Here is a 26,292-nt window from a genome sequence, read left to right as displayed (position 1 = left end):
TACACATGTTCACCTATAATTAACAGACTGATGTTTAATGCCTAAACAAACTAAATAAACAAACTCTTTTTGTTTTAATGACTGAATACACTGAATAAACAAACTGACCTTAAAGAACAACACGTCTCAACACTGAGAACAGCTTGTATATTCAGTTATGGAAAGTTTATACTATTACCTCATTAATATTAAAAATATTAAAACTCAGCTTAAACAAGACAGCTTCAAAAAGAAAACTGCTGCCAGGGTAAATTAATCCCCACAGTAAATTTATTATAGCAAAGGGTCTTCTCAGATTCACAGTGGACTTAAAGTAAGGAGAGACACCTTGCCTGGCATTTTCAGGAAACACAACAGAATAAACACTACAGCAGTTACTAATTAGGGTCACTCTAGTGTTGCACCAACAGCATTCCCGTTATGTAACAAGGTGTCACATTCGTTTCTCGCCACCAGTTTCGCACGACGAGTTAGTCACTAGGGTGTCGTGTAACCGGGTGACTGCCGAGGTCACTCACTGTCACCCGTTTTCTCACCCCTTCTCTCAACCAGGAATGGAGGTGTCATGTCCTACGCCTCTGTCAGTACCCCGAGTACGCCCACCAGCCCCAGGTGAGAGGAGTCGACATGTGCCTGTACATGAAAACATCCTGAAAATACACACTCGTGTACCGTTAACATATTCACACACAAGTTTGTGTGTGTTTGCCTGAACGAACACACGCACGTGTGTAACAAGCTCGGACTGTGTGCAGCCCTGTGATGCATTCATGGTGCTGACATAGTGAAGTGAATGTGATCCCAGCTCTCTGGTTCCCTAGTTACTAAGCTGCTCCTGTTTCCTCCATGGAGAATACCGTCATTAAATGTAATTTATGGCCTGTTACATACATATGCACACATGTACAAGCTCTGCATATGTATCGAGCATGTGATGTGTTATGGTCATGAACACATTCAGAGGTTTATATTGTCTCATGGCCCCACAATGGTGCAGCAGAAGCTAGCAGAGGCAAAACCGTGATGCAATCAATAAATAATAAAGAAGAAATGTTTAATGTTGCACTATGCTGACATGTTTGACAAACTTGGTGCTTGAGGATCACACTGAGTGCAGAGGTGTAATCAAACCTTTTTTTTCTGCTCCCTCTCCTCCCTTCAGGCCTGCTTTGGGAGGTCTTCTCTCCTCCTCATATCGACAACACCAGGAATCACTGGCGGCTGAGCGAGAGCGCCGCCGTGTGGAGAGAGAGGAGAGACTGCAGAGGATAGAGAGAGAGGAAAGGAACAAGCACAGGTGAGGCATTGCTGTCTTTGTTTTTCAGCAGTTTGAAATGACAGTACGTTATATAAAAATGAGATTTAATTCAAACAGGTACTCCAATACTGGAAATGTACTTCCATTAAGATGGGGGACTCACAAGACACAGAAAATTTGAACAGCAGAGGCAGAAATTTTCTGACTTATTGCCTCAAGTATGAGCCAAGCTCCAAAATGCAGGAATGATTTTCATAATCCTCCTAAATAGGGTTGTGCCTGAATCTGAATTTTCCAAGTTGACTATCCCAAAATGTGGGCTACCAGATGGTTCTTGAATCTTGTTGTAACCACGAGGTTGCAGGGCAACGTCTTCAGGACGTCACTGCACCTGGCCAAGAATTAGTCCTGCAAATAAGACATTATATAACCACAATTTAACATTTTTACTATTCACAAACAAGACACATTGTTAGGTTTTACCTCAGAATCCCAGCTTCAAAATCATTTTGATGGAACAGTGTCCTCTAACAGGGTGAATGGTGTCTCTGTCTCAGCCACTCTGCCCCCCCGTTTCTGCATTATGTAACTTCAGTGAGAGGGTAGGATCACAGCGTTACATACATGTTTACTTCAACACATAACATTTTTATGACCTCATGAGTTTTGTTTGTAGTTAGCTCCTACATTACATCTGACAAACTGTTACAGACCTGGGATTTGTGTTTACAACAGTGGTGTTGCACTCAGAGACTGTGGGGGGCTACAAATCGCACAAAATGCCAATTTTAACATAATGTTGCTTTAATTAGATTTAGCTTTAGCTTTTTCCACCTGTTTCCAGTCTTTAAGCTGCTGGCTATACTTAATATGACAATGGTATTGATATTATCATCGAAGTCTCAGCAAGAAAGCGAAAAAGCGTATTTCCCAAAATGTCCATTTCTTTTCTGTAAGCAATGTAAATATGTCAAATATGTAAAATGTACAATATAAATGAAAATGACAGTGTACATTGACAATGATTTTACCATACAAAACATATGAGAGCAGAGGGGAATTGTGGGTTACATCAGTACCTTAGCTGCTTGGGCATGGTGTGTAAACATTTCATATTCACACTGGCAGGTCCACAGAGGATCAGACTGGTGCAGGGTTTGATTATTATGTTTTCAAAGTCTCTGTTTGTGTGTCTCTCACAGTCGCGACTATGTGGATAAAATGGAAGAGGCCAGGCTTGCGCGGGAGGAGAGGTAAGTGTGTGCACTAAATCAAAACAACACACACTCACAGAACAGCTGAGCCCGCGGGGAATATGTTTCAGCCTGTGGTTTGGGAAGTTCAGTAATAGTGTAATTGTTTTCAGGTTAAAAAGGTGCCCTTTGCTGCCAGAGGCTGGGGGGATACTGAACCGATTTTCTTTGCTCTGTCGGCTTGTTTTTCCCTTTCTTAAGGAGCTGTATTTTAACTGCCACGCTCTGCCAAGTGCTGGATTGTTTTGGCCGCATGCTGTGAGAAAATCAGATTCCAGGATTCGTCAAGCTTTTCACACTGAATGCGCGTGCAAACACAGACACTCAAGCGCATGTACTTTTAATCCCACAGACAAGAAGAATTTTCATGAGGCTAATAAATGTATGTGTGTGCAAATGGGAATCACAGGAAGGAAGAGACGCACTCAAGAGGGTATAAGAGGTCACGATCAGATTTAGGACTGATCATACTTGATGCAGTTATCTTTTTGTTCTTTTCCTCCCTTCTCTTCTTCTTTTTCTTCCATTGACAGACTGTACTGTGCCAAGTGCTTTTCCTCTAGACTCAGACCTCTTTCACCTTCAATTTAGAGCACCGTTGATAAAATAACACACGGTGTCCAAGGGTCGAAACTCAGAGCCAAAGAAAGACAAACTGAGACCAGGTGAATTCAACAACAGATGATGGAAACAACACACAAGACAAGCAAACGTGGACAGAAAGCCAGAGAGGGAGATGAGCACATGGGAGATGTATCCACAGTAGAGGCTGATGTATTTATGGTGTATTTGGGCGTCATGGTTATTAGGAAAACATGAGTTTTTACCCCAGTTTACCTCCCTGAAGGACTTATGTGTCTGACAAGATACAGTGCTGTAGCACCTGGAGAAAAAAAAGTGTATGAAATATAATGGCTTCAATGACAGTCCAGAAAAGATTGTTAATGGTGTATATACTGAACAGGATTCCTGAATCATGTCTCAGACATTTTTGTTTTCCCCTGGATCTTGATGCCTGGCTACTACGTATTGCTAATTGCTTGGTTGCTCGTTGCAAAGTGCTTAGCACACCAAACTAAGATGCTGAACATGGTAAACATTATTCCTGCTAAACATGTTAGCATTATCACTGTGAGCATGTTAGCTCATATCTCCACTGTGCCTAAGTACAGCCCCACAGTATGTGTTGCTTATTTTCAGTTGCTAGTTGCGAAAGGCTAATTAGTAATTAGCACACCAAACTAAGATGGTGAACATGGAAAGCATTGTGCATGTTAAACATGACAGCATTAGCCTCATGAGCACGCTGATATTTTAGCTCCATCTTGTTTTTAAATGTTAAACATGCTAAAGATCAAGATCATTAATATGATGATGCTCATACCACTTTTGTCCACAGGAGTCACCAGAATCAACAAAACTTTAAAGTTCCTTGTAGCTGCTTTAAATAAATCATGAAATTCGATGTCATATCATCATCATCCATGGTATAGCAGTCATCTCACTCCTGATTTTTTAATACAATGACAATGTTTGATAATGCATATGTGTATTAACACACACATACAGTAAAACAGGTTATGAAAAAGTGATTTATGGGCATAGACAGTACCTACAGTGATAGTCTGGTATGCTAAAATGTTTTGCAAACTATCACTCAACACCTTTTATTTCGAAGTGCGTCAGGACATACAGCAATTTGAAGGTTTCGTTCCAAGTTGAAGCACACAATACACAGTTGGCTCACTCGCTCCATTTCACTCCCAATCAGGTGCACGTTCACACAAACACACACATATATTGGTATCCAGTTTCTTCAGACCTCTGAAGTGGCCTGATGCTAATGAACTCTGAACAGAAGCTCCACACATTCATGGCACGGTGGGAAAGAGGAGGGGTTAGAGGAAGAAAGAGAGAGAGAGAGAGAGGGTTGATTCAGTGCCAGTGAATCTATTCTGGCCAGCAGGTTGAGTGGTAAAGTTTGTTAAGGGGAGAAAGGGAGGAAGAGAAGAAGGAAAAGGATAAGAGAGGAGAGCTGATCGAGGCACATCTTGAACAGGTTTACTCTGATTCACTTCTGCTGTTTGGCCTTTCAGCAGCCAGGCATTAACTTCTCTCCTGTCTTCTCCTCTCCTCTTCATCGTCCTCCCTAACACTGTCGCTTCTTCTCTTTACTCCCGCTGGTTGCATATATGGACTGCTGGTGATAGCTGAACATTTGGCTTAACAGGAGAGGAAAGGAGAGCAGGAAGGTGAAACTCTTGACTGCAGGATTTGAGGGATGAATGTGTTAAATGCTGTGTGGACGATTAATAGGGTGAGGTAGAGAATTGAGGTGGGCTTATAGTGTGAGGAGAAGACACTGAGGAATGTGTTTTTAAGGCAAACAGTAGGTCTGTAGTTTGTGATGAATTTAAGTAAATCAGCAAACAAACTAGTTCAGGGCACTGAGAGCAGCATTGTATGTAACTCTCTAACTCTGTTTTTTACCTCTTTCCTCCTCTGATCCACCCTCTCCTCCAGGTATAAGAACGTGGAGCGTCTGGCAGCAGAGGAGTACGAGAGGGATCGCGTCCGGGTGTCAAGGACTCGCCCTGACCTCAACCTGAACTTTGAACCCTCGGAGGCCTGGCCCTCGTCATCGCGCAGCAGCACCCCGTCCTCCTTCGCCTCCCAGGAGGACGCAGAGGCTGACCTCGAATCCGGGACCCCCGCTACCCCCAACACGCCCTCTGAGACTGGTAGGACAACTGAGAATACTGTTTGATGGAGTAGCTGTCATATAGAAACGCACTACACACTGTATTGACTAATCACATGGGGTCTCTGTGAGGATGGAGTTGCTAACAAGTAAAAAATGTTTAGATGACGACATGTAAGAATAACATGTAACACTGTAGTTAACTAAACATGTTTACATACTCCCCTGTTTTAATTACTGGTCGGTTTTGCAGTCAACTGGATATTATAATTCAACATTACTACTGCTACAACTATTAGTAGTTTCTCCTGCTGGTACTGGTAGCCATACTACTTCTACTACCACTACTAAAAATAAGAATTTAAAGGTGCAGTATGTAAGAAAAAACAAATAGGGGGCAGCATACCACCAGAGTAACCACTAAGTGCTGGCAGCTGGGAGCATCGGGGATTGTTAGTGTTCACGCTACTAGCACAGGAGCTTTAGACCCGGATGGGCCAGGGCTAGCTGGTTAGCGTGCTACACATGCTTGGCAACATAATATGTAGACATCATAATGTTAAAACTGCTATTCCTTCACACTCTGTTGATCATTTTAATGAAGTTTTGAATATTTTAAACCAAAATTCTTACACATTGCGCCTTTAAGGGGCTAAGTTAGCTTATGCTATAACTGTGTATACTCTGACACAAATTTTGGTCCTATGAAGATTAATGGTGGTGAAAACATTGATTCAAAACAATTTAAAGGAATAACCAGTCATGGTTAATTCGGCAAAATCTGTGATTACCATGGTAACACCATTTGTAGCTAGCTAGAATGAGCAACTGTTGCATCTTCATACAGTGCATCCAAACAAAGCTAGTTGGTCAAAAAACAATTGCAGCCTTGATCTGACTTATTTTTGCGCTCGCTGTAAGTAGTTTCAGTAGACAGCAGTAGACAACAGCATGGCACAGTAAACAGAGGAGGTTATCTTGCAGATGAGTTGGAGAACTGTTCCATTATTCAATGTAAAAATTTACAACCAAATTTTCGGTCAAAAAAAATGCAGAAAATAATCATGTATTGTTTCATAGAAGTATTTTGGATGAAGGTTTACAGTGCTAACAGGGACATCGAATGGGGGCGAAAAGGAGGCCTGAGTATACAGGGTCCAGAATTTTGTGTTACGCCTCTGAATGTTAATATCGTTAAGATAAAATTGAAAACAATTACGTTTGATGACATACTACATGAATTGTTTGCTGTGCATCTCTCATGCTTGTAAAGGCAATCTTTATCAAGCATGACAATGGCGGACTCCACTGAGAATAACAAATACTACGCAGAGAGATAATATAGAATGTGAATACATTGAATGGCTAAAAATTGGCAACATAACTAATGTCGCACCAAAAACGCTCAGTACGACCTGACGATTTTAACTTTAAGATTGTGTGTGTTCAAGTTCTCTTGTATGACTTTGAATTCTGTTGGTTCACACCTCTGGGACCAGTTCAATTCCCAGTAGTGCGCCCCAAAGTAATCATTCTTAACCTTAAATTGTTGCAGTTTGCAGCCTGCCATTTAAATTAGCAGGCAGGCATGAGCAGAAACAAGGCGAGGCGAGACAGATTGTGGAAAATACTGAGGGAGAGAAGGGGGACACCATCGGAGGGATAGAAAGAAAAAAAAACAGAGAGAGGATAGGGGTGAAAGGGTCAAATAGGTTTTTGAAAGACCTTTTTGAAAGTGTGATACCAAAACATCATGTGTAAGAAAAGAGCCTTGTCTTGGAGCCGAGTGCATGCGTAGCCACGAGCTGAGTTGCTGCAGCTCAAACAGGCGAGTGTATGAGGCCTCACAGTGTCGTGTTTTTCTAACCCCGCCTGCAGTGAGGCAGGCGGGGTTAGAAAGTTTGCACCATGTTTGCACCGTGTACATGAGTGTGTTTTGACGTAAACAGGAACTTAATTCCTCATTTCCTGTTCATATCCTGATCCTGCAACAACCCAGCTTTATGTACCTGCCATATTGTTTACATTAGTGCATGGGTGTGTGTTTTTGTTTTTCTTGTTACCATGTGAGTGAGCGTTGATACAGGGCGTCCTGGGAGCCTAAACAGAGACGTCTTTAAAATCAAAGACCGTGTCACATGTTTCAAACACACACCTTACAGTATGTGCCAGTGTAAATGATTGCAGCATGTCTAATCAAGGCATGAGATGAGTTAGTAAACCGGCATTTTACAATTTTTTTGTGACAGGAGAGGCTGATGACTCCAGTGCCAGTGTAGAAGCAGAGGAAAAAGAGGCCACCGCTGACGACGAGGAAGAACAGAAAGAGGAGGAAGAAGAGGAGGAAGTACAAGAGGAAGCGGCAGCAGCAGAAAAGGAGGAGGAAGGCGAGGAGTGTGAGCAGGAGCCGGAGAAGGAGAAAGAGGAGGTGGAGGTAGAGGCGGAGGCAGAGGAGGACAGTGGCATCCTGAGCGACAAGGAGAGACAGAATGAGGAGGTGAATGAGAAGGACAACTGCTCGGCCTCCAGCATCTCCTCCGCCAGCAGCACTCTGGAGAGAGAGGAGAGGGCCAGCAATGAGAATGGTGAGTAGAGAAGTCTAGTTTAAAGTTGCTTTTAAGGATTTTAGTCATCCGTCGTTGTCTTAAAATTAATGGATGGTTAAGATGGATTTTTTTGGCAGTGTATCAACATCACTCTTCCAAACTCTTTTTAAATAGTCAAGTTTAATGGTACACTATAATTTGTTTACTATTAGCACTATTAAGCAATATATTGATGACTGTGTGTCACTCTGCTGCCAGTGTACATTAGCAGCAATTTTGGCATTTTGGTGAGCAACATTGATTGTAAAGCTAACTTTGAGTCAAGACAAATAGCGGATCTATGGTAGTGTCAAAATCATGGGAAAAAATTGGTTTTAGAGTAAATGATTTCCAAAACTAATGTCTTAATATTTAGGGAGACATATTGTGCTCATTTTCAGGTTCCTAATCTTATTTAAGGTCACTTCTAGAATAGGTTTACATGCTGTAATGCTCAAAAAACGCATCAGTTTTCTTATTCTGTCCAGTGCTGCAGCACTGTATTCCCCCTCTGTCTGAAACGCTTTGGTTTAGCTCCTGTCTCTTTAAGCCCCCCCCCCTGCTGAACACCCAGGCTCCTCTGATTGGTCAGCTCACACACGCCTTACCCAGCACCGCTAACAACAACAGAGCACCTGTGCTACATCAATATTTACGTGCAAAACTAGTCGCTACGCTTAAATTACGCCAATGTGTGACATGGTGACATAGTGTGATGTCACAAAGTCACAGAATTAAAGGCGAAAGTACTGATGAGGCGTTTCAGGAGCAGTGTTTTCTGTGGGAGAGAAGACCTTCTGTTGGTGCGGACTTAGACCTGTTTAACTTTAAATGTCTTTTACATGCACGAGAACTGATACAGAACGGAAAAAAATGAAAAAGCTAAATAAGTTTCCTTAAGTGATACTATTTTAGATGGTTCCTCTGTAGTGGATGGTGAAAATACATTGAAATTTGTACTACATTGTCGCAAATATGGTGATTTTGCAGAATAAAAGCTTCAACGTAAGTAGTAGTACTGAAACCAAGAACAAACACAAGACCGATTACAGAGGGCTAAAACTGGAATTATGCATCTCCAAGTGTACACGTAAACATCTCTGCAACCTACGAAGAGAGGAGTGTTATGTTAGGTCACAGAGGCTCCCACAGGAACAGGCACACCTCCCAAATCTCAACAATTATTGGCTGATTGCTTATTTCAGCTGCTTTTGGGAGGCATGGCAGACACAAAAACTTACATAAACATGCCACACACTGTAATGAAAGAAAGGACCCTTGTGCATATTGGCCTACCTGCAGTGTTTGGGAACTCACTTTAGGTTGGACCATAAAAGAAAATGGAAAAAAGTTTTGTGAAAATAAGTAAATAAGTAAAATTACATGATGATTCTTAATGGTCAAGCTCCAAAAACATCAGATTCTACAGTTGACATAATGCTACTGTTTTCATGGTGTTACTCCTTGTGTCAAGTAAACTGAACCTCGTGTAAAATCGATCGAGTGTCCCTAATCATTATAAATTTCTAAATACATGCTGTTATATATATCAAATTGTATTTGTAATTCAGTTGATACTCTAAAGTGCTTTGATTTTAAAGCCTCCTTGACAATGGTTCATGGCATGCAGAGTACACTTTTTCTTATATCCCTCTCTCCTCTCAACAACTCCCCAGGCTTTAAGGAGGAAGAGGTGACGGAGCAGTGCAGCAAACTCCTCAACAGCAAGCTTTTCATGCTGGACATGCTGTACTCCCAGAACAAGAAACCCAGTGATGAGGAGGAGGAGGAAGAAGATGCGGAGAGGGAGAAAGAGAAAGAGAAAGAAAAAGAAGAGGGGGAGGACAAAGAAACCCAGGAGGACGCTGACAGCCAACTGGAAGGTGACCAGAAGAGCGACAACAGGGCCGACGGCTCCGATCACCACGGGAGCATCCGACCGTTCGCAGAGCGGTTCGGAAACTTGATCAAGGACCTCGTGTCACCCCCCCCTCACCTGGAATGCCCGGCCAACGAGCCCCCTCCTCCCCCACCCAAAAAGGAATCAGACACGATCTGGGACCAGCTGCTGGCCAGCCCTCGAGAGCTGCGCATCGGGGACATCAACTTCACCGACCTGACGGAGGAGGATGACAAAGACATTCTGGATGCTGTTTTGATGCGAGGGTGCAGCGACCTCCCGCCCCCGCCCCCTCCTCCGCCCTTCATCCATCGCTTCCCTCCACCCCCGCCCATGCTAGGCAGCTGCCCCCCACCCCCTCCCTTGATTGGTATAATGAGGCCTCCACCTCCGCCTTCATTTTGTGCCCCGCCGATTCCAGTGCCTCCTCCCCCAGAGCCGCCTCTCTTCAACAAGAAGAAGAAGACGATCAGGCTGTTCTGGAACGAGGTGAGTCAAGGCAGAGTTACCTTTTTCATCAGTCAGGTACAACTGAGGCTTTTTGGACAGAAGAAACAGCTGCATGGCTCTCTGTATTCAGGCCTTCACTTTGTCTCAGTGTTTGTTTGTTTGACTGGAAGTCTTGCAGATGAAGATCAAGAGTTCTTATAAAACAGCACATTTTCATTAGCCAGTTACCATTAAGGAGTCATGAGGAACTGAATGACCCACAGTGTTCCTGCTGCTGCTTTAACCTGGGGTTATTTGTATTCAAAGTCTCTCATTTACCTCTTTTATTGTGGGAAATGGGCGTCCAACACATGTCTCTACCTCATGCAGTCCATTGTTCTCGTTCTGTTTGTGATCAGGTACGTCCGACAGACTCTCAGTACAGCGACTACAAGCGGAGCGGAGATTCGTTCTGGTCCAAACTGGAAACAGTGAAGTTGGACACGGCCAAACTGGAACACCTGTTTGAGACGAAATCAAAGGAGATACCAGTTACAAAGGTAAACAACCAGTGCCTGAACATGGTTCACAGAGGTCTGGGACACCAGTTTATAAGTAGTACACTGTAAAATCTGACTAAGTGATCCTACTTAAAAAAGTGGAGGAAAATGATTACCTCAAAATTACCAAGTAAAATCGACCAATCGATCAACTTAAATGTAATATTCTACTTTACTTGGTAATTCTGAGGTAATTGTGTTTCCTGACTTTTTTAATCTAAATTCAACTTTACAGTGTAGCTCTGTGTTTCTAACTGTCAAACAAGTTTCAAGGTAACTTTTAAAATGTCGCAAAAAATAAAAAAGACATTGCGAATTAAGCACATTTCCATCCAGGAGCAAATAAACTAGGCTATGGAAAAGTTTGTCTTAAGTTTGCGGGATAGACTACATTACACAAATCTCACCTTGGCCATCTACAAGGGAAGTCTTCAAGATTTCTTTTCACACTTTCCCTTAACCTTTTCCAAGGCAATACTTCAAAATGTGCATAGAAAACATAAACGGAAACAAAGCTAATGAACGCCTTGACTGACCCAACCATTTTTCACAGTGAGTGTTATTTATTTGTTTGCTCATCTTACAGCACACATGATTGACTGTCCGGTAATTGGGGTTTGACAAAAGTTGATATGATGCATCTTAAAACAGTGGCGCAGCTTTTTTACTTTGAAACTTCTTGGACAGTGAGTCAGTGGTGCCCAAAGGTGCTACTACCATACCAGATTACAAATGACAGTTTTGTTACTGATCAGGGAAAAGAGAGGCAGTCTTCTAGTCGCTTTGCACCAGTGTGGGAGAATCACGTGTATAAAATTCATTGTCCATCACATTACTTTACAAATATAAATGAGCTGTATGAGCTCCTCATGTTTTGACAGAAGATGTGTACTTTCTTTTTGTTTCTTTATGTACTTTGGTGGCTGCTGCTTTATCACACAACCCAGTGGTAACGGTGTCCGTTACCTCCAGCGATAGAAAGTTGAAGTTTAAGGGGTTTTGGCGAGGTCACACGTGTTCTGATCAAACAGGAGAGTTTGAATTCTTCATAATTCTCACAAAGCCTCTAAATAAGAAAAGTATGGACTGCTAGGATTAGGGTTTCTCACACATTGAACTCCTGCGCCTCTGTTTCGAAAGCACAACTTCTGTCCGAGCAGAAGCAGTGAATAACTCGCCTTAGCTCGGCTTCCGGTCTACAAGTAATGTAACAGTGTGATGGTGGTCTGCAGCTACAGTGTCGAAAGAGCTCAAGTAAAGCTTCCAGTTAATGAGAGAATCCAAGATGTAGAGGACCACCTCAATATCAAAGCCATCAGAGGCCACAGCAGACTTTGCTGATATTATTATGGTAGAGTCTCCTTTGTTCCTTCTTTAGGTTCTTGGGTTCTCTTACCTGACCCATCAGAATGTAAAGTATGTACGTATGTATGTTTTAGTTATTAAAACGATTAGAGATCACAAGGTTCAAAGCAATTTCACATACGATTTTGCTTATAAATTGGTGCATTTCTTAATCAGTCTTTGTTTGTTTTCAGACTTCGTTCCATTTGATCTATTTCCCTGTCTGACTATTTAGTTTACAATAACTGATATACTGTTGTGTAAGTCTTCCAGACCTCCATATGGTGAGTATATAACTATATAGTGGCAGTAACCAGGTCTTTGCCTCTGTTACACTTCCATGTTACGACCTCCTTCCTTTAATAGCTAATGACCTCAAGTGCTGGTGAGGTCATGTGTTAACATACAGTGTCACTATATCTGCAGACATGCAAACACCAACATAAACACATACTTACAGACGTTACCTGTGATCGTATTCCCTGCTCTACTAACCATATAGTTCCCTGCAGTCAGTGTGAGCTGAGTGACGGATCCCTCTAATCCGTAAAGCCGACCACACAGAGACAAGAGAGAGACAGAGGGAGACCCAGCATTGACCCTCACATTGTTTTTGTGCTCTAGAAAACAGCCGCGGATGGCAAGCGGCAGGAGATCATCGTCTTGGATTCCAAGAGGAGTAACGCCATCAACATCGGGCTGACGGTGCTGCCTCCTCCTCGAACGATCAAGACGGCCATACTTAACTTTGATGAGTACGCGCTCAACAAGGAGGGCATAGAGGTAGGAGATACACACAATCTGATGTACGTGTTTGAAAGTGACACCTGTCACTCATTCACTGTTCACTGCTGTCCTCTCTTGCAGAAAATCCTGACGATGATCCCCACAGAGGAGGAGAAGCAGAAGATCCAGGAGGCCCAGCTGGCCAACCCTGACGTCCCACTGGGCTCAGCAGAGCAGTTCCTCCTCACTCTGTCCTCCATCAGCGAGCTCTCCGCCAGGCTCCAGCTCTGGGCCTTCAAGATGGACTATGAGGCAACTGAGAAGGTCTGCATTAAACTATTAGATGAGATAAAACTTTAATAATTTGAAGAAATATGCTTTTCATAAAAATATAGAGGAGGGAAGGCCAAACCAAACCCATTTTTAAACAGCACATTTGAAATCATACCGAGCGAGTGGATGTGGTTTTATCAAAGCAGAAACAGACATACACATAAAAAAGCCAAATGAAGTCCACTCTTAGTAAATGTGCGCAGCATGTGTGCAAATATGTGTGTGTCTCATGTGTGTCAGTAAGCAACAACATCCCTTTTAGTGCAAACAACATCCGCGAAACATCAACATACTTACATCGGAACATCATAACAAAATATGCACGCTTATTAGCGGCACCTCGTCCTCTTCTGGCACACTTGGGCGAAGAATGCATCCAGGAGGAGAAGTTCAAAGTCCAAACCCGGAGAATGAAAAACACGCCGCCCCTCCCTCTCCCCGTCCTGTAAATTTTACGGCTTTCCACAGGATGCAGTTGTCTTTAATCTCTCCGTGAAAGGCACGACGGCATTCCCGATTCAACTCTGTGGGACGGTTTGGTAGTGGGAGGCTTAATGGAGGGCATCATACCGTGCGGGAACACAAACACATGCACACGGGATAAACCAAAACACAAGAGCTTGATGTAATCAGAGGCACGAGGCCGACCGAGGAAGCAACCTTTAAACGACCTCTCATGACCTCAGACAGGCGCGGATCATTTGTGGTCGGAGACGAGGTGCACCTGCTCACCACTTATGTAACAACACATGTTTTTGGGTGTATTAATTGACTCAGCTAATGATGTTTGTGTGTGTTCGCCTCCTCGCAGGAAGTAGCGGAGCCGCTGCAGGATCTGAAGGAAGGTATGGAGCAGCTGGAGAAGAACAAAACTCTACGTTACATCCTCTCCACGCTGCTCTCTATCGGGAACTTCCTCAACTGTTCTACTGTGAGTCACGACCGTTACAGGTTCACATCATCACACTGGGACATAATGACAAGCTTCTTTTGTTTGGGGTAATTGTAGAGATAGTCAGTGGTTTTAATGGAGTGTGGATATTTTAAGCCTGTAATTTGTAGATTAAAAATTACATCACAGATTAGCTACTATTGTTTGGTCAGAACGGATGTATATCTTATAATACATACATATGACATACTCTTGGCTCAATCATGATGTATTTGTTTATATTATGTTCATCTTATGTTCAGCTTTAATGGATTTTTGTGCAAGTTTGTTTTTACATAGGAAATCAGAAAAGGATCTTAATCTGTGTGTTCATGTGTCCAGGCTAAAGGCTTCGAGATGACATATTTGGAGAAGGTCCCAGAGGTGAAGGACACGGTTCATAAGCAGTCTCTGCTGCATCACGCCTGCTCCGTGGTGGTGGAGAACTTCCCTCAGAGCACCGACCTCTACTCCGAGATCGGAGCCATCACACGATCTGCAAAGGTACGCTCAGCACTCGCCAACAGAAAGCTTATATAGGAACTGTTTCGCATCTCTGCGCTCTGTAGGCGATTTGGTCTGTTGGGGGACAAAACTCTGATCACAATGCTTAAAGCAATCCAGAGATAGGATTGGCAAAGTAGTGCCATGTGAGTGATTTACAAGGCATGCAATCTGTCCGTCGGTTGTAAAGGCTCAGCTAAAGATAAACACAACAGTCAGATTCCAGTTTCAATCTTGTAAGTCTGAGGGGCTGATCATTTGCAGTAATGCTCTGACAGCTAACCGATATCGTATCAGGCTGTTTCCACTGACCTTTTTAATTGAAAGTTTATGGGGGTAGGAAGTGGATTGTCTCTAACCCTAGAGGGCTCTTTATCATGTTTTATCTACCATAGGGGCATCCAAGAGGGCATTTTCACAGCATTTTTTCAAACAAGGGGAAGGCAGGGGGGGCAATTAGCAAAATAACTTGTTTATAACTTGTAAAATTAAGAAGATAGCCAAGAATTTTAAGTAGAATTAACTTGGAATCAATAAATCATCTTTACACTACATTATTGATTAAAAAATGTGGTGATTCTATCTGACTCCTGTATGTTTAGTTTAGCTGAATTATATTAAACATTTATGAAAATAGAAATGGCATTCAGTTACTTAGAGGGCTTCCTATGTTTTGTTTTGGTTGCAAGTTTTTTAAAATACTTTCCCTCCACAAGTCCCTTAATTTGTACCAATATGTCTTCCGTCAGGTGGATTTCGACCAGCTGCAGGAGAACCTGTGTCAGATGGAGCGCCGCTGCAAAGCCTCATGGGACCACCTGAAGGTGATCGCCAAGCACGAGATGAAGCCCCAGCTAAAGCAGAAGATGTCCGACTTCCTCAAAGACTGTGCAGAGAGGATCATCATCCTCAAGATCGTTCACCGCAGGATCATCAACAGGTAGTAATCTCAGTACAGAATATCCACTGGTCTTGAAAACTATGCATCTATTTAAACTTGTAAAAGTAGTAGTGTCAGATACTTTCCCACAAGTTGAAGGAAATTGGATGTTGTTATTATTCTCCCAGGTTCCATTCGTTCCTGTTGTTCCTCGGTCACCCGGCCTACAGCGTGAGAGAGATCAGCGTCCACAGGTTCAGTAAAATCCTCAGCGAGTTTGCGCTGGAGTACCGAACCACCCGAGACCGCGTGCTGCAGCAGAAACAGAAACGAGCCGACCACCGCGAACGCAACAAGACCAGAGGGAAGATGATCATGGACGTCAACGCTCCTGTGAGCATCACACACATACACACAGAATCTCTTACACAAGGACACATTCAGGTGTCACACTCTCAGATTCTTTTTCAAATCTGTCTTTGCTTTTTCACCTTATTCCCACTTCATTTTCTTCGAGCTCGTCTTTGACTTTCACTCTTTCTTTCCTCTGTAGTCTGATGATGAAGAAGAGAGTGAGGTATCAACGTGTGTGCTGTCTGTCTGCATGCATGTGTGTGTGTGTGTGTGTGCGCATGAAACTACTAACCCTGACTGGACCACTTTACCTCAAAGTTTTCCCTTTTTTTACTGATCTGAGTTAATAAGTCAATAAACCAGAGCAGGTATTCTAATCTTTACAGGCTGGATTCTTCTTTGTCACAGTCAAAGCTCAAAATACTTCAAATACAGGCTGCCATGTTCTTATTCTCTTTCTTCCCATCTCTCCCCTTCAGTGTGCTCGGTACGGCTCCAGCAGCAACAGCAGCGCCCCCAGTGGCAGCCAGGAGAGCGAGCAGCCTCAGGGTCTGGGCCACGCTGAGGATGTTGCAGAGCACGAGAACATGAAAGCCGTGCTGAGGACCAGCATCAGCAGCGGAGACAAGGAGGCAGGCGGAGTGCCGGGGCTTCGGACACGGACAAGATCCCGGCCTGGACGGGGAGGTGAGGGGGACAGGAAGTTCCTTACAGAGAGGGTCGCAGCACTTTAAAGGGTTTCTGTGTTCATGCTTAAGCCTTTGTCATTCCGCTCCATGTGTTCAGGTCGCAGCATGCAGGCGTGGACGCCACCCGTGGAGGACACTCAGATTGGTGGGGACGACGCCGCAGACGAGATCATGGAGCGTATAGTGAGGTCAGCCACTCAGGGTCCAGGAACTAGAGCCCAGCCCCGAGAGAGGAGGAGGTCCAGAGCTAACCGCAAATCATGTACGACCTGAAAGATTAAATCCATATCACACACTTATTCAAAGCGGGTTTCGCTCGCAAAAATGTGTTTTCACTAAAAAACAACTGGCCAAATTTTGGCCTGTATACACGTGATTTATTTTTATGTCCTAAAATATTCTTCCACAAAGCAATACATAATGAAGCAGAAGCATCTGCACACATTAATACTAGAAAAAGTATTTTCTAATAAGAGAAAGATCAGTTGCATTATGGGAAAAGTATCTTAATGCTTTATTTGTTTTGGAGCTTGGCCCAAACTAAACTAAAAGTCAGGATATCTCTGCCTCTGCTGCATCAAGTGTAACCTTTCCTTTTAAAACCATCTATTAAAGCTGCAACGATTCAACGATCAAAAGAAAATTAGCGGCCAACTATTTTGATCAATAGTTTAATAGTCAGTTTTCAAGCAAAAATGTTAAACATTTGCAGGTTTCAGCCTCTTAAATGTACGGATTTGTTGCTTTTTTGTCATTTATCACAGTAAATGAAGAGTCTTTGGATTTGGGACTGTTCGTTAGACAAAAGAGGCAATTTGAAGCCTTTGAAGGAGATTTTTTGACATTTTATAGACTAAATGAGTAATTGTGAAAATTATTGGCAGAATAATAATAATAATATATAATAATAATAATAATAATAATAATAATAATAAGAAGAAGAATATTGTTCTTTTTTCTAGTGTTTGGAGAGAATATAATCACAGTAACATTATTTTAACTGTTTTCTTGTATGTAAAGCACTTGTGCTTTATAAATATAGTTGAGTTATAAATAAAGTTGAGTTAGCACTTTAAAGTTACAGTTTAATTGATGCAAACAACACATTAAAAAAGTCTCTATAAGTCCTTCTCTTCTCTTCTTGCAGTGAGGCGGACTCTGAAGAACGGTCTGACCCCGGAGGAAGCTCTTGCTTTAGGACTAACCGATTCTCCGGACACATAAATATGATTGTCAAGCCTCCTGCTCACTGTCCTAATTGCCGTGGAAACACAGCTACAAGCACCGGAGCGACACCTCTGTCCACCGCCTGCCTTCGCCACACTTTACAAGAGTTGTATTCCACCTGTCACAAAGCCCTTTAGGTTTTTGCCAGCTGCTAATTTTGCCTGACGTGTCTGAGTGATGAAGCTGCAGCCGTGATAGTGTTTTTTTTTTAATGCAACACAGAGAAAAAAGTGTCAGTTTTTTATTTATCTAAACATATTTGAAATGTTGCATTAGGGATATGATTTGCTTGTGAGTTTCCGCAGCTGTGACTTCACCTTTTTTCATTTATTTAAGCTGTGAATTTCAGTTGTAAAGATCAACAGGCTGAGGATCTAATTCACTCTCTTATCCAGTTTTAAAGAATCCTAAGAGATCAGCACAAAGAGGCTCACTGAGAGTGAGTTTGCTTCTGCAGCAACACGTTTGACAAGTGACAAGTGACTGTGTTTTAGTGGGAACGTGAAAGGTTTTCAATCTGATGTGTGCCTTTCATTTAAAAGGGACAACACTGTACCTTTACGCCATCTCGCCCTCTTGTTTCATGCACTTCCTACTTCTCAGATAACTCACAAACGCCACATCCACAGGCGTAGTTGATTACAATTAATTCATTTTTTATTTTTATTTTGGCAGAATTGTTCTCAGTATTTATTTGCAACAGCTCACACATCTTGCACCTTACTCAACATTAATGCTGAAATGAAATGACTGACTCAAAACACAAAGAGAATTGACGTTTTGATCTCAGAGGAACTGTTTGTAAAGTGTAAAAAGACAAAAGAATAAAGACTTTTTTAAAAATTTTAATAATCTATTTTGAAGGACATGCAGAGAATTCTGCATACAATGTGTAAATGCCCTTTTCAGCTGCCAGGTACTGAATACTGTAGTACTACAGTGTGCATGTTTAGTGCGGTTCATGTGATGTATTATTTTTGTAATTTTCTTCTGTAGAAACTTGTATTATAGTCCGAGATACAAAGAGGCTATTCTGTGAATTGTTATAAAAGCTGGCTCGTAGCTGAGATATGTGTTGAGAGAGGGGAGCGGTGTTTGGACATTCGCTTTGAACTCTGTGGTCACATTGTACTTTGTATGAACTTGAACAGGTTGTGGATAATGTGAGTCCCAGCTGAACCATCTGCTCCTCTCACAGTACGACAGAAAACTGGGAAATATCACGAAACCATGGTTACATACACTTTCACTTGAAATGCTGTGTATACACATTCTGCAATAAAAATGACAAAAACGAGTGGAAAAAAAGGATGTGCACGTCTCTTCTTCACTGCTTTCACTTTTGAGTCCAGAACACGTGGCCTCGTGCCTCCGCTGAGCAACCTTTGGATTAATGAGGTGCCGTAAACTGCTGCTCACTTTACTTGTGCAGTTCACTGTTGAGTCTTTATGTTTTGTTGACTTTGTGTCTGTCTGTACTACTCGTGTCCATGGCCAAGTCAATGAGTCTGCTGTGGGGGGCTGGATCTCCTCCCTGCTGGAGACTTATGATCACTCTGGAGGAGAAGAAGCTGCAAGGATACAGACACAAGCTGCTGTCTTTTGAGAAAGGAGAACACAAATCACAGGAAGTCTTGGAAATCAACCCGAGAGGACAGGTAGGTGGAGCATGCAGTACAGTAAAAAAAAAACAGATTCATATTTAAAGGACACCTATTATGATTTTTCATTTTTTTCCCCCTTCCCTTCAGTGTGTTATACAGTAGGTTCTTGTGCATGTAAAAAGTCTTGAAAGTTAAAAAGGTCAAAGTCCGCAACAACAGAAGCTCCTCTCTCCCACAGAAAACACTGCTCCTGAAAGCCTTGTCAGTCGTCTCGCCTTTAATTCTGTGACTATGTGACATCACAATACATCACCATGACATTTGCATAGTTTATGCCTAGTGCCTAGTTTGGCACATAAGAAATGATTTAGCAGAGCTGCTCTGTTGTTGTTAGCGGTGCTGGCTCAGGCGTGTGTGAGCTGACCAATCAGAGAAGCCTGGATATTCGGGGGAGGGGCCTTAAAGAGACAGGAGCTAAAACAGTGTTTCAGACGGGGAGTACAGAGCTGCAGCACTGGAGAATATGTGAAAACAGATGTTTTTTGAGCATTAAAGCATGTTAACTTATTCTAGTAGTGAACCAAAATAAAATTATGAACATGAGCATAATATTTCTCCTTTCAGTCCAATTTAGTTAGCGTTGCAGCAAAACAGTTTGAACTGGGGTGGTACCTGGATAGAGAGTTTCTAATATTTACATTAAATAAATGTTTTCTTGTCTCCATTTTATGAAGTCAAATTAAAGGCATTCATTAGTATAAATAAAAACGTGATATATCATCTTAAAGGAATACGAACAGAAAAATAACAGCTTTGCAATTTCATTCCTTCAGCTCCCTGCCTTCAAACATGGAGACAACATATTGAATGAGTCCGTTGCAGCATGTTTATACCTGGAGGTAAAGTGTCAAAACTGATCCCAACGCTGCCACTTCTCACCATTTCAGAGTTATAAAGAAAACAAAAAAAACCCAAAAAACGTTTGTTTTATTCTGTGACAGAATCAGTTCAAGTCCCAGGGTATCAAGCTGATCCCTGACAATCCTGCAGAACAAGCGCTGATGTACCAACGCATGATGGAGGGACTCAGCCTCACTGATAAACTCAGTAAGATACACACACCCTAGAAACACAGAGCAAAGAGGCAAACATGGATAGAAGCACTGAACACAATCACACTCCATCTACATCTGTCTGTCTTAGATTCAGTTATCTACTATGACCTGTTTGTCCCTGAAGAGGAGAGACATGAATCAGCTCTTAAGAGAAACAAAGAAGTGCTGGTCACTGAACTCAAACTCTGGGAGGGTTACCTGCAGAAGGTAGAGTATGAACAACACACACACACACACACACGTACACACAGACATGTTTCTAATCTGACACCAGTGTTTCTTTTATTTGATTTCTGCATTAAGGTGGCTGCAGGCTCATACTTGGCAGGGGCCTTCTCGTTGGCTGATGTGATCGTCTTTCCAAACGCTGCGTATGCTTTTCGTTTTGGGTAGGTGACCGAGTTCAGCACTTTATGGAAGAGCCCAGACCGCTTTGTTTATCACTGGCGTCCTAACTTTGTTTCGCCTCTATAGGCTGTCTGCTGGACGTTACCCCAAACTGGCCAAATATTACAGCCTGTTGAAGGACAGACCCAGCATTAAAGCCAGCAGGCCCCCACAATGGCTGGCCAGCCCGCAGGGATATGAAATCCTGAAGGATATTTAACACAGTGCCTTCACTGTGTTATTGTATGTCTGTAAATTAGTTAAAAAAATAAATTTTAAAATGTTTTAAAATGTTGTGTTTTTATTTTTAAAAGGCCAAAAATCTAACATCTTTAAAAATAAAATGTAGGGTTTAAATGAAAACCTTTGATAAAGGAAAATGAATTGAAAAAGTTGTAGCACCTCCTCCTGACCAACAGGTGGCAGTGTGCGCTTTTATTATGACGTGAGCTCCTCACGAAGTGTTAACAGAGAAGCAAATCATCCATTTCTACTCGAGCACAAGTCGCTTGTTGTCACTTCAGTGTCCATCAGAGGGCTCCGGCTTCAGGCTGTTAAATCTAAGACCATGGCCCAGGACATGACTCTGCTGTGGGGCTCCGGCTCTTGTCCCTGCTGGAGGACGATGATCGCTCTGGAGGAGAAGAACCTGCAGGGCTACACCCACAAACTGCTCTCCTTTGATAAAATGGAGCACAAGTCCCAGGAAGTGTTAGATATAAACCCCAGAGGACAGGTATCGTCTAGCTTATAGCCAACATAACTTGTATTTATAGGAGACTGAACCTGCAGTCCCACCATTTATAGAACTCCTACCAGACGCGCTTTTTTGTTTAAGGCAACGCCAAATTCCATTTACAACTTTATTTATTCAATGTTTTCCAGCTTACCTACAAAATGTACACTTGTTGAAACATGACTGAATGCTGTAGACGAATGACATGGGTGTGAATTTTAATTCGGCTCGCATAAAAAATCACCAAGCTGCTTTTTGTTAGGAAATTGATCTTCAATAAATAATCATTACTCACCCAAGTGCTTTTCACACAAACGCACCACAGGGGGCGGAAACGACCAAGTAATGATAAAAGGTCGCTACAGGTGTGCTAGCAGCATGCCGATGTTATCAGAAGTCTTTAAGTGTCCTGACAACCTGACAGCTCAAGTTCATTACCTTTTTTAATTGGCAGTACAATTTTGTACAGTCATGCTGATTTGGGAAACACTGCAGGGACAGATTCTTAAGAGTTAACTGGCCGCCATGTTTGTTATAAACAGGCTGCAGGGAGCCTGGTTGTGTTTCCCAAGAGTCCCAGCTCAGCAGGTTGTCTTAATTAGCTCCCACTAGCATTAGCATAAGGTTTATGATAGCACTGATAATAGTTAACCCTTGAAGTGTCTCACTCACATAATAACCCAGTAGGTTATACAGTGTGATATTAACCTGTTTTATTTTAAAGCTTCCCTCTTTCAAACATGGAGACAACATCGTGAATGAGTCCTACGCAGCCTGTTTTTACCTGGAGGTGAGTGAGCCTGTGCATCAAGTTAAAGATGATAAAGGTGTACTTTGTAGTGAGAAAGATCCTCATTAACTGTGTTTTTAATTTATTTTTTTTATTTTTTGCCTAAATAAACTAAATAACAAATTTCATACTGTTTTACTTTGTGTACAGGTGGACCCTGCCACCTTTCTAGCTTCAAACAGTGTTCTGGGGACCTTATTGTCCTCTGAGAACAGCTTGTTTATTTAGTCCTGGAAAAAAATAAATATTTTGGAGTTTATATTATTACCTCATTAATATTTTAAGTATTAAAAAAGACAGTGCCCCTTTTAATACTGCAATAATGCAATTTTACACAAAGTTACACACAATTTTAAGTGTACCTTGTGTGTTTCTGTCTTGATTTGCAGAGTCAGTTTAAGTCCCAGGGAAACACACTGATCCCAGACAGCCCAGCAGAACAAGCACTGATGTACCAACGCATGTTTGAGGGACTCACCTTCTACGAAAAACTCAGTAAGACACTTAAATTGAAATCCCAAAAGCAGACAGGTTAAACCCTTTTAACAGCAAAAAGCAATTATGGCCTCTTGGCTCCGAGAGGGGCGTAGGATGGTTCTACAGTGATTGGGTTTGGAAATGGTCAGTTGGCTCCATAGCGCTGTTAAACACAGCCCACCGGTGGGATAAGGTTATTTGGATTTTCACAATATTTGCTCTTGTCATAGAGAACATATTTCATTATTTTTTCTTTTTACAAAAATTGGCTTGGGAGGAAGTCAGCCATTTTGGATTTCAGACATTAATTGGAATTTTTCAACAGATCTTTGAGGACTTTAGGTTGCTCCAAAACTCTGACCCATTTCGATTTGATTTCAATTATTTTGTATACCACATAGGTTAAAAAGTGCATACCATCTACTGCTGGAGTCAGAATTGTCATTCTTAATTTAAGCAGCACAGGTCTATTTGTTAAAGACACGTTCACCTGAAAAGCTCAAGTAGAGAGGGACTTTTCATAAAATGTCTCTGGAAGCCCTGAGATTGCAAATTGATTTGAAAAGACAATATTTACACCCTCAACACACAGTTGAACACACACTTCAGATGGGGTGCATGCTAATGCTTTTAGCTTAGTAGCAACAGTGAAATTTTGGCTTTAAGGGTGTAAATAACATATTTTCAAATAAATTCTGTATTTTGTGGCTTCTGGAGACTTTGATAACACCAGACGAGCTGTATGGAGCCATTTTATGTTCAATTATTGACTTGTTTTTTTACGTTTCAAAACAAGTCTCCATCTACTTCAGTTATTTAGGAGAATGCTGAAACACTGTTTTGCTCCAGAAATGTTTTTGGAATACAAAACTTTAGTTTAAAAATGGGTCTATACATTTGTTACCTGCTTTTCATAGCTTCTACATGGAACAATAAGAATAATGTAGAATATCGCAGCTGCTTCCATAAACAATTCCTTTTTGATGCTTTAAAATGCAACACTCATGCAAGGAAATAACATCATAGACCCAGTGAAGCTCAATATATCAGTGTAAGTGTGTTTTTTTTTCTTTTTTTAGACGCAGTTATCTACTATGAGTGGTATATCCCTGAAGGAGAGAGGCATGACTCCGCTCTGAAAAGAAACAAAGAAGCTCTGGTCACTGAGCTGAAGCTCTGGGAGGGTTACCTGCAGAAGGTAGAGCATGCTCTGTAAACACACACAATCTCAACATGAACTGACGTCTTCAAACACGCTGTATTTCCACTTCTTTGTTTCAAGCTGGGCTCAGGCTCCTACCTGGCAGGAAAGACTTTCTCACTGGCGGATGTGACCGTTTTTCCAACTGTTGCCACTCACTTCCAATTTGGGTCAGTGGGAGAATTTTCTAGAAGTCGCACCAACAACATAAGCGATCTGTAGATGTATGGCTTGACATTCCTACTTTCTGTTCTGCAGGTTGTCTGCCGAGCGTTACCCTATACTGGGAGAGTATTACGCTCTGCTGAAGGATCGGCCCAGCATCAAAGCCAGCTGGCCGCCTGAGTGGCAGCAGGACACTAAGGGAGAAGACACACTCAAAGACATCTGAGACTGGACTCGTACTCGCGTTGTTGGGGTGCATGATCAATCGTTGTTTTAAGTCTGGCAAGCTGACCGTCTTTCCTAACCTTTGGCTATAAAGACCTCACACAAGGCCCAAAGAAAAGACTCGCCAAATGCAACGTCTGCCAGATAGGTCAGTTAGTCAGTCGTGAAAGTTAACGTTAGCATCTATAGACGGTTAGATGAGAGACTTGACTTGGACTTGTGACCAAAGACTTGTGAGCATCTCTGACCTGTAATGCTTCTGTTGAGGTTCTAGAAATGCTTTTGCTTGATAGCTTCAACTCGGTGTGTCAAATAGGATCCAACTGTTATTTTTCTGTCACTGGAGAGGAAAGCTGTTGTGATTACCTGTGTGCTCTAAATATATTACTGTTGCAACAGCAGAGATGTTGCTCTTTCATTTTATTTTAGCCAAACTACCTTTTAGATTTAGTTTAAAAGGTTTGTTTTCAGAGGCATGTTTCTGGTAAACACAGGCTGTGTTAAACTGTGCAGCATGTGATGATCAGCAAAATGTCACATTGTGATATGGTAAAGATAGTGTTTTTTGCTGCCCAGATACATGGTGTGTATATGCAACATTATATTGTTTTAATGTCATTATAACATTATATTGCAACACCTGATGACTAATACATGTGCGAGTCACTATAACAACAGTTTTATATGCATTTTGAGTCTTCTTTTAAGTCAATTATTTCAGATTAATATGTTTCAACCTATTTGTTGTGTTAAATAACCTCAACTACAGCAAACATGTCATTGTCAACCAGTATGACGGCTCTACAAAAATACTGTAGCATGATAAAACCAAGAAGCCACAGCAAAGTCTGAGTGTGAGAGATGTACTCTAGTTTGGACTTTTTCTTGTAGAGCTCACTGTATGTGGTCAGAAGGTCACATAAGAGGTGAACACAACATTGCACAAACCTCCGTCTTCAGGTCAAAGGTGAACTATGTATTGTAAGAACTGGTCACCTGTCAAATCTGTACTCCAAACAAATGTCAGCAGAGTTAGATGCCAACTGTTGCTTCCTGTAGCTACCATTAGCTAGTAAGCTATAATCTCACTCAGCTCAGTCAGACTATCATCTCTTGAAGTTGAAGGTGGGTAGCTCACTAGTATGCTAAGTTCAACAGAAATGTCTGTAATTTTAGTTAAGTTTTGAACGTTTTCAACTAAAACCCTTACATATTGCACCTTTAAATCGTGCACAGATGTTCAATCTCGTGTCAATAAAAAAGGTAGCCGGTGTCTTTGAGGACATGACCTGCTGGTTTTATTATTTGAATAGCCGTGCCAAAATTAAAGTGGTTTGCTCTGTTCAAAGGTGAGTGAAATGCTCTGTGCAATCGTGACTTTGCATAAATGACAGCTCCGTATTTCATCCTGTGCATTATTTTGCATTCATGTGGAACTCACAACTTTGAAAAATTCACAACAGCCGTGCTGATAACACCTCGAACGCGACGACACTTCTGTAAAGTCACATCCTGTTCCTTGTTGAAGTTGGCCCTTTTATTCGATACAAACTGTTGAATGTTGTGGATGTTTCTCAGGGCCCATGCTCAGTCTGCACTGTGGACACAGGGCTTCCCCTGTTTTGCTCCATCAGCTGATGATCACAGGAGCAGTTGGTATAGTATATGAGATAAAGGTGGCAGTTCAAAAGTTTACAGATAAGGAACACTTAAGGAATATATTGTTTATTGTAAGAACTATGATAACTATGCCACAAGGGCGGTATCTGGATAGAGATGATATAGAAGTCATTACAAGCATTCATTGGTGTAAAAAAATGTGTGTTTTTGTCATAAAGGTTTATTTTCTTTGCAGCACGTAAAAACTGCACGATTTACCAATGGAAACAAAGTTATGAAATTTCAGTCCTTCAGCTCC

General features: G+C 41.9%; 3 protein-coding genes across 4 annotated transcripts in view; all 3 read left to right on the top strand.

Annotated features, from left to right (window-relative positions):
* The window catches only part of fhod3a (formin homology 2 domain containing 3a), a 68,162-nt gene extending 50,491 nt beyond the window's left edge, over window positions 1-17,671 (top strand). Inside the window, exons 14-30 of the mRNA XM_073463371.1 lie at window positions 553-612; window positions 1,163-1,297; window positions 2,461-2,511; window positions 5,035-5,252; window positions 7,462-7,797; window positions 9,474-10,186; window positions 10,546-10,686; window positions 12,655-12,813; window positions 12,898-13,080; window positions 13,901-14,020; window positions 14,363-14,524; window positions 15,274-15,464; window positions 15,593-15,797; window positions 15,958-15,981; window positions 16,238-16,445; window positions 16,545-16,709; window positions 17,595-17,671. Of these exons, the coding sequence (XP_073319472.1) occupies window positions 553-612; window positions 1,163-1,297; window positions 2,461-2,511; window positions 5,035-5,252; window positions 7,462-7,797; window positions 9,474-10,186; window positions 10,546-10,686; window positions 12,655-12,813; window positions 12,898-13,080; window positions 13,901-14,020; window positions 14,363-14,524; window positions 15,274-15,464; window positions 15,593-15,797; window positions 15,958-15,981; window positions 16,238-16,445; window positions 16,545-16,709; window positions 17,595-17,671 (3,148 nt within the window). The remainder of the gene's footprint in view (window positions 1-552; window positions 613-1,162; window positions 1,298-2,460; window positions 2,512-5,034; window positions 5,253-7,461; window positions 7,798-9,473; window positions 10,187-10,545; window positions 10,687-12,654; window positions 12,814-12,897; window positions 13,081-13,900; window positions 14,021-14,362; window positions 14,525-15,273; window positions 15,465-15,592; window positions 15,798-15,957; window positions 15,982-16,237; window positions 16,446-16,544; window positions 16,710-17,594) is intronic.
* A 1,493-nt stretch (window positions 17,672-19,164) lies between these two features.
* LOC140993661 (glutathione S-transferase A-like) lies at window positions 19,165-21,000 on the top strand. Its single transcript, XM_073463168.1, has 6 exons — window positions 19,165-19,332; window positions 20,112-20,177; window positions 20,280-20,385; window positions 20,482-20,600; window positions 20,697-20,782; window positions 20,868-21,000. The coding sequence occupies exons 1-6, from the start codon at window positions 19,165-19,167 to the stop codon at window positions 20,998-21,000; spliced, it is 678 nt and encodes a 225-aa protein (XP_073319269.1).
* Window positions 21,001-21,271: 271 nt separating this feature from the next.
* Window positions 21,272-24,775, top strand: LOC140993841 (glutathione S-transferase A-like). Of its 2 annotated transcripts, none has more exons than XM_073463391.1 (6): window positions 21,272-21,516; window positions 22,241-22,306; window positions 22,696-22,801; window positions 23,863-23,981; window positions 24,066-24,154; window positions 24,243-24,775. In XM_073463391.1, exons 1-6 carry the CDS (start codon window positions 21,349-21,351, stop codon window positions 24,373-24,375), a joined length of 681 nt encoding a protein of 226 aa, XP_073319492.1. In that variant the 5' UTR covers window positions 21,272-21,348; the 3' UTR covers window positions 24,376-24,775. The 2 variants fall into 2 exon arrangements, with proteins under 2 accessions (XP_073319492.1, XP_073319493.1); XM_073463392.1 differs by lacking the exon at window positions 21,272-21,516 and adding an exon at window positions 21,525-22,104.
* Window positions 24,776-26,292: the final 1,517 nt, after the last annotated feature.

This window comes from Pagrus major, chromosome 3, assembly GCF_040436345.1.
Source record: "Pagrus major chromosome 3, Pma_NU_1.0".
Taxonomy (NCBI): Eukaryota; Metazoa; Chordata; class Actinopteri; order Spariformes; family Sparidae; genus Pagrus; species Pagrus major.
This window is presented reverse-complemented; position numbering and strand designations above follow the sequence as displayed.

Excerpts from the sequence above, each read along its gene's own strand:
- LOC140993661 (XM_073463168.1), top strand. The coding sequence starts at position 19,165 with ATGGCCAAGTCAATGAGTCTGCTGTGGGGGGCTGGATCTCCTCCCTGC. Across the intron at positions 19,333-20,111 it reads AAATCAACCCGAGAGGACAG|CTCCCTGCCTTCAAACATGG; the intron begins GTAGGTGGAGCA and ends TCATTCCTTCAG. Across the intron at positions 20,601-20,696 it reads GGGAGGGTTACCTGCAGAAG|GTGGCTGCAGGCTCATACTT; the intron begins GTAGAGTATGAA and ends TTCTGCATTAAG.
- LOC140993841 (XM_073463391.1), top strand. The coding sequence starts at position 21,349 with ATGGCCCAGGACATGACTCTGCTGTGGGGCTCCGGCTCTTGTCCCTGC. Across the intron at positions 22,307-22,695 it reads CAGCCTGTTTTTACCTGGAG|AGTCAGTTTAAGTCCCAGGG; the intron begins GTGAGTGAGCCT and ends CTTGATTTGCAG. Across the intron at positions 24,155-24,242 it reads GCCACTCACTTCCAATTTGG|GTTGTCTGCCGAGCGTTACC; the intron begins GTCAGTGGGAGA and ends TCTGTTCTGCAG.